This window comes from Sinocyclocheilus anshuiensis, unplaced genomic scaffold (assembly GCF_001515605.1).
Source record: "Sinocyclocheilus anshuiensis isolate Anshui unplaced genomic scaffold, SAMN03320099.WGS_v1.1 scaffold5883, whole genome shotgun sequence".
Taxonomy (NCBI): domain Eukaryota; kingdom Metazoa; phylum Chordata; class Actinopteri; order Cypriniformes; family Cyprinidae; genus Sinocyclocheilus; species Sinocyclocheilus anshuiensis.
This window is the reverse complement of record NW_015544534.1, coordinates 5,576-15,751: the sequence shown is the minus strand read 5'-3', so window position 1 is coordinate 15,751 and position 10,176 is coordinate 5,576. Positions and strand designations below refer to the sequence as shown.

General features: G+C 46.0%; 1 protein-coding gene across 1 annotated transcript in view; it reads right to left on the bottom strand.

Annotated features, from left to right (window-relative positions):
- Positions 1–9,959, bottom strand: part of LOC107698197 (ethanolamine-phosphate cytidylyltransferase-like) — a gene marked incomplete at its 5' end in the record, with an annotated part of 15,542 nt that extends 5,583 nt beyond the window's left edge. Inside the window, 7 exons of the mRNA XM_016499161.1 lie at positions 1,364–1,429; positions 1,539–1,616; positions 1,772–1,854; positions 4,226–4,364; positions 9,044–9,085; positions 9,676–9,760; positions 9,847–9,959. Coding sequence (XP_016354647.1) covers positions 1,364–1,429; positions 1,539–1,616; positions 1,772–1,854; positions 4,226–4,364; positions 9,044–9,085; positions 9,676–9,760; positions 9,847–9,959 — 606 coding nt within the window. The remainder of the gene's footprint in view (positions 1–1,363; positions 1,430–1,538; positions 1,617–1,771; positions 1,855–4,225; positions 4,365–9,043; positions 9,086–9,675; positions 9,761–9,846) is intronic.
- Between the last annotated feature and the right edge of the window lie 217 nt (positions 9,960–10,176).

The following is a 10,176-nucleotide window of genomic DNA, read 5'->3' as shown; positions in this document are numbered from 1 at the left end:
CCTGGCTGCCACCAGAGGGAACCCCAGATCTAGGCAGTGGCACGGGCACTCCGCCCCCTTGCAGGTAACGGAGTCTGATCCGCAACTTCGAGATGGTCACAACCCCGCAATGGGAGCATGAGTCATCCACGAAAGCCACCTCAGCGTGCTTCATGCCCAGGCACGAGAGGCAGCGATCGTGACCATCACCCGGCGCCAGGTAACGACCGCACCCAGAAACACACAGATGGTACGACATCTTTAAAAAGACGTTCCACCCGTGAAGCTCTTTTAGATGGAAATTGCTCTTTTAGTGTGCTGAAGCGCACAGGGGAGATGGCCGTCTGCAACACACACAGGGGTAGTGCAGCCTGTTGTGTGCAACCCACTCAACACGGGAAAACCACCGCCGCTGAAGCGCCGTACCACCAGAACGAGAGACCACGAAGAGCGTGCTTGACTGTAGTTTTTCACCACTGTAGAAGGTCAGGAGCAGAACGATAGAACCGCTCGGCTCCGAAGCAAAAAGCTGAATATGCGCTGCATCTGCTGCCTACTTATACTCATGCTGTGATCAGCAGCAGCTGGATGCAATAATCGCATGCCAATGTGCATTGGCTCGTTTAGTTTACACTCGAAGTAGATTGGTCCCTCTAAGCGAGATCCCAATTCGTCGGTCATCCGACGTGACGTCGAGAGTGACCGACTGAAAGGGAACTGCATTCTATAACCGAACTGACTCCCTTAAAATTTTCAGGATTCTCAACTGAAGTTTTGACCTATATGACCTTTACCTCCTCATGTAACTCTACAATACAGATGTGCCCGAACCTGATTACCACAGATAATGGCTTCAAATCGAGAAATGAATTCTACAAAATAATAGTAAAATAATATTCAACAAACACCTCGTGTTTGCTGGATAACAGGTGATCCAGAGATATTATGTAAACTCTATAAATGAAATGAGCGCAGAAACCAAAGCTTGACATGCCAGAAAAAAAAATAGTGGCCACAAATCAAGTTTCTGTCTGATCTGAATCTCTAATCGGCTATATTATACAGAGTAAAATTGTATTTATTTTATTTTATTGTATTTTTTATTTATTTTATTTAACATTTAGTTTTATTGTTTTAATTAGAAGATATTGAAATCAATTTTATAATTGTAATAAAAAAGAATAATTTTATAGTTATACAAGGTGTACAGTAAATACTGTTGTCAATCCTAAATACTGTCTGTGTGAACATGGCCAAATGAGACGGCATGACTACTGGCCACAGTTTTTATGCTAATGGTCAAAAGCCAGTGTTATATCTAACTCTGTCAAACAGGTCTGACAAAAGTCAAGAATCAAATTCACCACAATGTAAGAGTGTTTACCTTGAAATGTTCCAATAAGTCTTTTGTGACAGCATATGGTGCTCCTATAACAACCTCAGAGACATACTGGGAGATTTGAAAACAAAATAAAGAAATTCAAATCAAACTATTAATAACAAACATATCAAGACATAAACGGGCATGAACTGCAATGCAATGCAAGATCAATCCTCACTTGACAGGCCAGCACACTCAGAGTCCTCTCATGGATGTTCATGATGGGATAGTTTTTCCCCTTGTAACGATTCACCTCCTAGAGTGATGATAATAAAACAAACATGCAGTTCCTCCTTCTTTTCTCACATCTCTTATGTCCTTTCAAAAACAATGAGCATCATGCTCAACCAAGAAAATTAAAATTTATATTTCCTGTAGATATTTCCTAAGATTTTCCTGTATTCAGCTTACCTGATCAAAGTGCAAGCCCACAATAACATATGGCTTCTCTGAAAGCTGGGACACTGCATCCAGGAAATCCACATGGCCAATGTCTGAATTGCATCAGGTCAAAGAGGACAACATTAATATTGTTTTACTTGCGTTCTCAGAAAAAGCAAAGAATGCAGGGGTCTCAAGGGCAAAACAATACAGTATGTACATTCACAAATCAAGTAAGAAAAACTACAGCACGGGTAAAACTACCCATGGTGACAAAAAATCTATGGCCTAATTTGTATTTTCCACAGCGAGAATAGGTAAGCTATTTAAATATTATTAAACAAATAGAACGTTTTAGACAAAAAATCAAAAGAGAGTTTTGAAGCCACTGAACCGCATGAGTGCGAACTAAGGAGGAGGCTCGGGAGGAGGACGGGCACCTGGGAGGGAGCCGGCAGACAGAGACCAGGTAGGCGACGAAGGAGGGAGGAGCCAGGGTGGAGACAGGAGGGGCCCGGAGCAGGACGAGCACAGCAGGACCCAGGCCACAGCCATAATGGCGGCCCACAGTGGAGCCGACGGAGGGAGGAGCCATGGAGGAGGAGAGGACGGACACCCGGGAGGGACCAGGGAGGTGACGATGGAGGGAGGAGCCAGGGAGGAAACAGGAGGAGCCAGGGCGGATCAGACGGAGGGAGGAGCCAGGGAGAACTTGGAAACAGGAAGAACTTGGAGCAGGAGGAGCCAAGCAGGACCCAGGCCACAGCCATGAGGGCGACCCACGGTGGAGCCTATGGAGGGAGGAGCCATGAAGGAGAAATGGCCGCCGACTCCAGGGGGCTGACCAACGGTGGCGGAGCAGGTGGTGGAGGAGCCCGAGGCGGAGACGGAGAGCCGATGAGCCAGGGCAATGGGGAGGATCTGGAGGGCCAAGGCGGAGCAGATGGCGCCGGCGACTGACGTGGAGGCGGGGATCCGAAAGGCCACGGTGGAGCCAGAGCGACAGAGGACTGAGGAGGAGCCGAGGGGATGAAGGAGTCTGATGGAGCCGGAGGGACGAAGGGATGAGTCGAAGCCAGAGGAGTGGATTCCCGAGGCGCAGGATGGTCGACGCCAGACCAAGGTGGGCTGAGGGCGAGCAGAGGGGCTGCCAGACGACAGCGGAGGAGGAGGCAGGAGCGGGTGGGAGGGCAGGCATTTGTGAGCCTCCGGGCTTTCAGGCCAGAAATAAGGAACGGGAGCCCTCTCCTCTTCGGTGTGGCACAGTCACTGCGCCATACACAGCTCACCCTCAGCTGCGGTGCAGGGGGTGGTCTTGCCAGTGTCCACTCCACAAAGGCAGCAAAGCTCGCTCGAGGACCATCTTCGGACGACAGCGCTCTGCACGAGATGTTTAAACTGGTGTCATAGAACGCACAGAGCGCGCCGTCTGGGTAGCTGGTTAGAGCAGTGAGGACCAGGAACAGTCTAGTATGGCCCTCGAGCGATCTCTCCCCCTGCTCCAGCAGAAGGAGAAGTTACTCCGGACGGGTGAGGGGATCCATGGATAACACAACGGAAACGAAACACTGAGGAAAAAAAAATGGAAACAAAAACGGAGGGTAGACACACGGAGGTAACTGTTTCGGTCAGGTCTTCTGTCACAATACGCTGGAGCAAGGGAACGAGGAAACGAGGAGACGTGGAGATTTCACAAAACGAGAGACTTTAATAATCCAACATGGAGACACAGAACACAAGGAGGACGTTCAAGACCCGACAAATACAAACTGAACAGACTGGAACTTTTAAACACAGGGCAATCAGGGGAACACAGGTGCATGGAATCAGTCAATTAACTGGGACATGGAACACATGGGGAGGGTAAACACAAAAAAAACAGTCCATAATCCTGACACACACACTGTATGTTTGAAAGAAGGACAATATTGTCCTTTGTTTTTCTTTTTTTTTTTTCTGCAGAGCATTTAACGTAAAGTTCCCAGCCTGCCAAATAAAAATGACAATAGATAAGAGAATGAACAGAGTAACAATGATAACACCGTTTATGGTCCAGTGAGGTTATTTATACCTTTGTATATAAAAGTGATTTATATACCTTTATTTAAGAGGGGGACGTGTCCTGTCTCCAAGCTATTTTATTTTCAGTAGTGTAATAGCTGTCATAGCTCTTGATGATGTTGTGAGGAACCAGTGCTTACCAGTGCTTTATCTTAAATGAATAATTTACCCCAAAATTAAATTTCTGTCATTTTGATTCTGTCTGTTCTGCCTGAAGTCATGCGATTTGTGTGAGGAACAGACACACAGAATTTGTTATTTACTGACAATCTTCACCTCCACCAGATCTTTATAAAATCTCTTTTGTGAATGCATTCAGTTAAATTTTTTCAAAAATTTAAATAATATATTTTATTTTATTCTTTTTATTTTAACAGAAGAAATTTTGAGTGCTCTAATTATTGTCTAAGTGTTTAAGGATACGAAATAGGTCAAAAGCTCCAGCCACATATATGATGGTGTCTCCTGGCTGTGGTTCCTTTCCTGAGGCAAACTGGATGATTTTTTGGGATGTCTGCAGGAATTGTGACACTCCTGTCCAGGGACTGAGGCCCTTAGGGCCCTGTGGTATAGAAATGATAACAAACATTACAGCTGTCACGAATCCGGTCCGTGGCCTTCCGGCTCATTGCCACCAGAGGTCGCTCTCCCATTACATTGACTCTCACACCACACAGACTGTTACACATCACCCTGGACTGCATTTCCCATCATCCATTGCACTGATTACACACACACAGCTGCATCCAATATATAAGCCATGGACTTCCTCTCTCTCACTGCCGAGTATTGTTTAGCGTATATCACTCTTCTAGCGAAAGCTACATTACGGAGCCATTCCAAGTTTCCGTTTCTAGTTCTAGTCTAAGTCTAGTCATTTTGTGTTGCCTTGTTGTCTGTTTCCTGATCTTCTGCCTGTGTATCTTGGATTAACCCTTTGCCTGCTGTTTCGGACTGTGTTTGCACCTTGCCTGGACTATTGCTTGTGTTATTGGATAACCCCTCGTGTCAAGCACTCTGGATATTGTTTGCCGATCGTAGACCCACGCTTGCCCTAGGAATACTCTTTTTCTTGCCTGAAATGTACCTGCCACTGTTTGACCCATGCCTCTTATGACCACGTCTCTGTTTAATAAAAGCCTGCAAATGGATCAGCACGTCTCTCGTCTCGTCGCTTCCATTACAGAATACTCGGCCACACAAGGACCCAGCAGCTTTTCTGAGGAACACTGGCCAGGTATGGACACGGCAAGAATTTTGTTAGCCCTTAGACAAGGCCCGCGATCGCTGGAGAACTATGTTCGCGAATTTTTAGCCATAGCACACTATTCTGATCTACCGGACTGTCTTTTGATAGAGTTTTTTTGTGATGGCCTTAATCAACCTCTACGATCTGAGCTTAGGGTCCGCGTTCATCACTGAGTTGTGTTTTGGACTTTGCTTTGTTGACTGTTGGCTCTCTATTCACTGTGGGTGTCGCGGAGAAGGAACGCAATATCGCGATCGGGCCGGTAATGGTGGCCATGAGATCTAGTCAGCCACAAACTCAGGGACATTCGAGTTTACTGATCGCTACTCCGTGATTCAACCCGCTCCTGAAATGGCGGCCGCACCGGAGCGTGCTCACATAATGGTGGCGACAGCAGAGCCCCCACTTCCCGTTTGTTGCACTCAGATCTTCGAGGTCAGGTCTTCAGTATCCCAGACTGGCATCCAGCGTGGAGGATCCACCGCTGGTGTCAGCAGTCGGAGCTGGTATCCCCAAATTCATTCACTCTAGCCCTCCTGTTCCTGATCTGATTCCCTTGTCTGTAGCGCTTCCCATAATGGGGATCGCTTTATGGAGTGTTTGGGCTGCATACACCACCACTGAGACTCTTGAAACAGTGGCGCCTTCTATGATGTTTCCAGAGGTGTCGGCTGATGCTGCAGAACCTCCCAAGGTAGTGGAGTTCGCTGCTGTCCAGTCACGTCACATCACAGCTGATCTTCCAGAGTCTCGTCACGTCACAGCTGATCGTCTAGAGTCTCGTCACGTCACAGCTGATCATCCAGAGTCTCGTCACTTCCCGTTTGTTGCACTCAGATCTTCGAGGTCAGGTCTTCAGTATCCCAGACTGGCATCCAGCGTGGAGGATCCACCGCTGGTGTCAGCAGTCGCAGCTGGTATCCCCAAATCCATTCACTCTAGCCCTCCTGTTCCTGATCTGATTCCCCTGTCTGTAGCGCTTCCCATAATGGTTTGGGCTGCATACACCACCACTGAGACTCTTGAAACAGCGGCGCCTACTATGATGTTTCCAGAGGTGGCGGCTGATGCTGCAGAACCTCCCAAGGTAGTGGAGTTCGCTGCTGTTTCCCCAGAGGCGATGACGCCTGCTTCAGCTCCTTGTACGGTGGTGGAGCCCAGCAATGCACTCTCAGCCTGTCATGTCGTGGTCGAAGGAACCGTTGATGAACGCTGTACCTGTCCTGTTAAAGAGAATATTAATGAACTTTCTCTATTTCCTGATGGTACTGCTGTAGAACCTCCAGAGGTGGTGGCATCCGCTGCAGAACCTCCAGAGGGGTCAGTGGTATTCACTCATCAGCTCTCTGCCTGTCCTGTCACGGCTATGGAGGCCATCTGTGATCTCTCTCTGTGAATCCTCGTCCTGCCCTGTCATGGCTATGGAGGCCGTCTGTGAACTCTCTGCCTGTCCTGTCACGGCTATGGAGGCCGTCTGTGAATCCTGGCCTGCCCTGTCACGGCTATGGAGGCCGTCTTTGAACTCTCTGTCTGTCCTGTCACGGCTATGGAGGCCGTCTGTAAATCCTCGTCCTGCCCTGTCACGGCTATGGAGGCCATCTGTGAACTCTCTGCCTGTCCTGTCACGGCTATGGAGGCCGTCTGTGAGCTCTTTGCCTGTCCTGTCACGGCTACGGAAGCCGCTTTTAAACTTTTGTCCTACTCTGAACTGGCTGAGGAGGCCATCTCTGAACCCTCGCCCTGTTCTGAACCAGCCATGGTGTCTGATTGTGAATTGTCTCTCCGTCTCGTCTAAAATAATGTCTCTGATTTCGAACTGTCTGTCTTGCCTGTCTCTGTCAAGGAATCTAAACCTGAGCTGTCTGTCTGGCTAAATGCTCCTGTTGAGTCTGAATTTGAACTATCTGTCGGTCCTGATTTAGTCATTGAGTCTGTTGATGAACCATCCGTCTGTCCAGTTTCAGTCACTGAAATGTCTACCAGTCCAGCTTCAGTTAATGCAACTAATTTTGAGCTGTCAGTCTATCCCATATCAGCCCATGAATCTGTTTGTGAACTACCTGGCAGTCCAGTTTTCCTCAATGAGTCTGATTTTGAACTGTCTGTCTTGCCAGTTTCTGTCACTGAACTGTCTACTTCAGCCTCTGTCAATGCCCTTGATTGTGAACTATCTGCCAGTCCTATTTCAGCCAATGCATTTAACTATGAACTGTCTGTCCGTCCAGTCACTGTCAATGGACCCCATTCTGAATGTTCTGTCTATCCAGTCTCTACTAATGAGCCTGAGTGTGAATTGTCAGCCTGTTCAGTTTCAGTCAATGAGCCTGCTTATGAATTGTATGCCCATTCAGTTGTCACCAGGGAAACTATTCATTAACTTTTTGTGTTCCCTGCCTTGGCCCTTGAGGCCATAAATGCTCTGTCTGTCTCGTGTGTCTCAGTTTTCCCTAGATCCCAGTCTCTGCCATGGGTATCTACTCCAGCCTAGTGGTCTTCTGTCCCGCTCTGGTGATCTTCTGCTCCGCCGTGGTGGTCTTCTGCTCTGCTTGTTCCGTCTGCTCCACCCATGGGGGTCTTCTGCTCCGCTGTGGTTGTCTTTACACACACACAGCTGCATCCAATATATAAGCCATGGACTTCCTCTCTCTCACTGCCGAGTATTGTTTAGCGTATATCACTCTTCTAGCGATAGCTACATTACGGAGCCATTCCAAGTTTCTGTTTCTAGTTCTAGTCTAAGTCTAGTCATTTTGTGTTGCCTTGTTGTCTGTTTCCTGATCTTCTGCCTGTGTATCTTGGATTAACCCTTTGCCTGCTGTTTCGGACTGTGTTTGCACCTTGCCTGGACTATTGCTTGTGTTATTGGATAACCCCTCGTGTCAAGCCCTCTGGATATTGTTCGCCGATCGTAGACCCACACTTGCCCTAGGACTACTCTTTGTCTTGCCTGAAATGTACCTGTTTGCCACTGTTTGACCCATGCCTCTTATGACCACGTCTCTGTTTAATAAAAGCCTGGAAATGAATCCGCACGTCTCTCGTCTCGTCGCCTCCATTACAACAGCAATAAACGACAAATGAGTGATGGCATGCTAATCATTGTTCATAATGCACATTCCTATAGTAATTACACTTAAGTACAATTTATGGAGCACGATGTGAGCCCTTTAGTGGTTCTGACAGGTACAAGAACTTTTAAACCAGCAGCCCTTTGAAGAAGCCATCAAGTATTTTTTCTGATATCAAGAGCACACAATAATGTGTGAACAATAACCTTGTGGGCGGCACTCTGACATCTGCGCAATGCGACCAAAGACAATAAAACCCATTATAATCAGAGATTCTGTCTACACTGGATGCGGTGCAATGCGAGCAACAGATCTTTGACTGTAAACTGATGCCACATTCTATTTGAGACGTACTGACACAAATGACAAATAATTTGCAATTTATATTTTTGTCGCATCCAGTGAAATCTACATTTGGAGGCAATGACTAGAAATTATTTAGTCAATGTTAAACTCAGAAACAGATGGCTCATGGCTCAGTCTCTGATTATGGACTGTGATGACAATAAAACTTTTTTATGTGCCAACTTGGCAGAGGCATGTGAAGGCAATGCTAGCAGAAGGAGGAACAAAAGGGCAAAGCAGAAAAACAAGTAAACAATCCTGGGACCCTAAAGAGGGAGATCTGAGATGACTAATCAAATTTCCATTCTATTTGTACTATGGAATTCTGGGCTCTCTGTTGACATCTGTAGTTGAAAAAAAAGCAAGATACCTGCAAAATTATTATTGCAGGCTTGCCATGCTGACTCGGTTAATTAAGGCAAGAACATGGTTTTGTACACAATTTTGTACAATACTGTAGTACTGGCAGATTTATAACCAAAATACCCAAGTGTACTCTGTAGTGTACTTCTAAACATTTCACTCTTAAAAAAAGGTTACAAGACTACAAGAATAACCAAAAGGAAATAAAACACTCACTCTTCCAAAGTTGTCTGTGTGCTGTTGATAGTCTGAACTGCCCTGAAGAGGAAAGAAAGATGGAGAAATTAATGTCCAATTTGACAATGAGTAATTATAGCATACCAGAGACATATCAGAAATGTACTCTACAAAAGTATGCAAAAGCAGATGTGAATGCTTGGCCAGTGTATTGCAAGCGTGTAAGTATTTAATGTACATTTTTGTGTTTCTGTGTCGTGACAAACCTCAGTATTCTAGGTATTTTTTACAACATGAACAGATTTTTTTAACAGATACTTTTCATTATCAGTTCCAATACAATATCAATTAGGGTGTTACAGACATAAGGTGGAGGTGATAATGGTGTAAACGGTACCAAAGTGACAAGCAAACCAATAAAACTGAACAACAGTATGATGGTAAATGTTTCCATAAAAACGGGTGTTACAACCCAAAATGATTTAATTGTGGCATGGACCATGCCACCCAACCAAACTCTGGCCCCTTGGACATGACAGTGAAACACTGATGAATTTATGCTAATGCACACTACAGCGCATTAGTGTGCTGACGTCTGACATATTTGAAATCAAGCTTGTCTAGTGAGAACTGTCTGCATTTACAAATGTTGAGGTTGTTTCGAGCCTCACCATGTTGCTGTGATGAGCTTTGGTCATGAGCAGCATGCGGCCAACCAGGTCTGTAGTGGAAACACCTTGGGTTCTCTTGCACTCTCTGTAAAGATCCACTTTAAATGAGAACCGCACTAAACATGTGCAAAACATTAGCAGTATGTGCAGCAGAGGTGTGAATGGGCTTACCTGTACCTACCCGACTTCTTCACTTCTTCATATGTGTCTTTTCCATCCACAGTAAGAGTGATGTCATCTGAGGAGACAGGACCACACTTGAGCTGATTCAGGTCATAATAAAGCTTTCAGAAGTGTTTCCATAATGAGTTTCACAAGGATGTGTCATCTGAGAAAAGACAATTTTACACTAGTGCTTCTTATTGTAAGTTTAACCCTGCGTACAGTGCCAAAAGGAGTTTAACCAGCAAGTGGTGTTTTGAATACTGTGCCCAAAATTCTGTGCATGGAGGATCAAGATCAAGCAAGTTACTGAAAGCTTTATTTCCAGAGGAGAGTAGT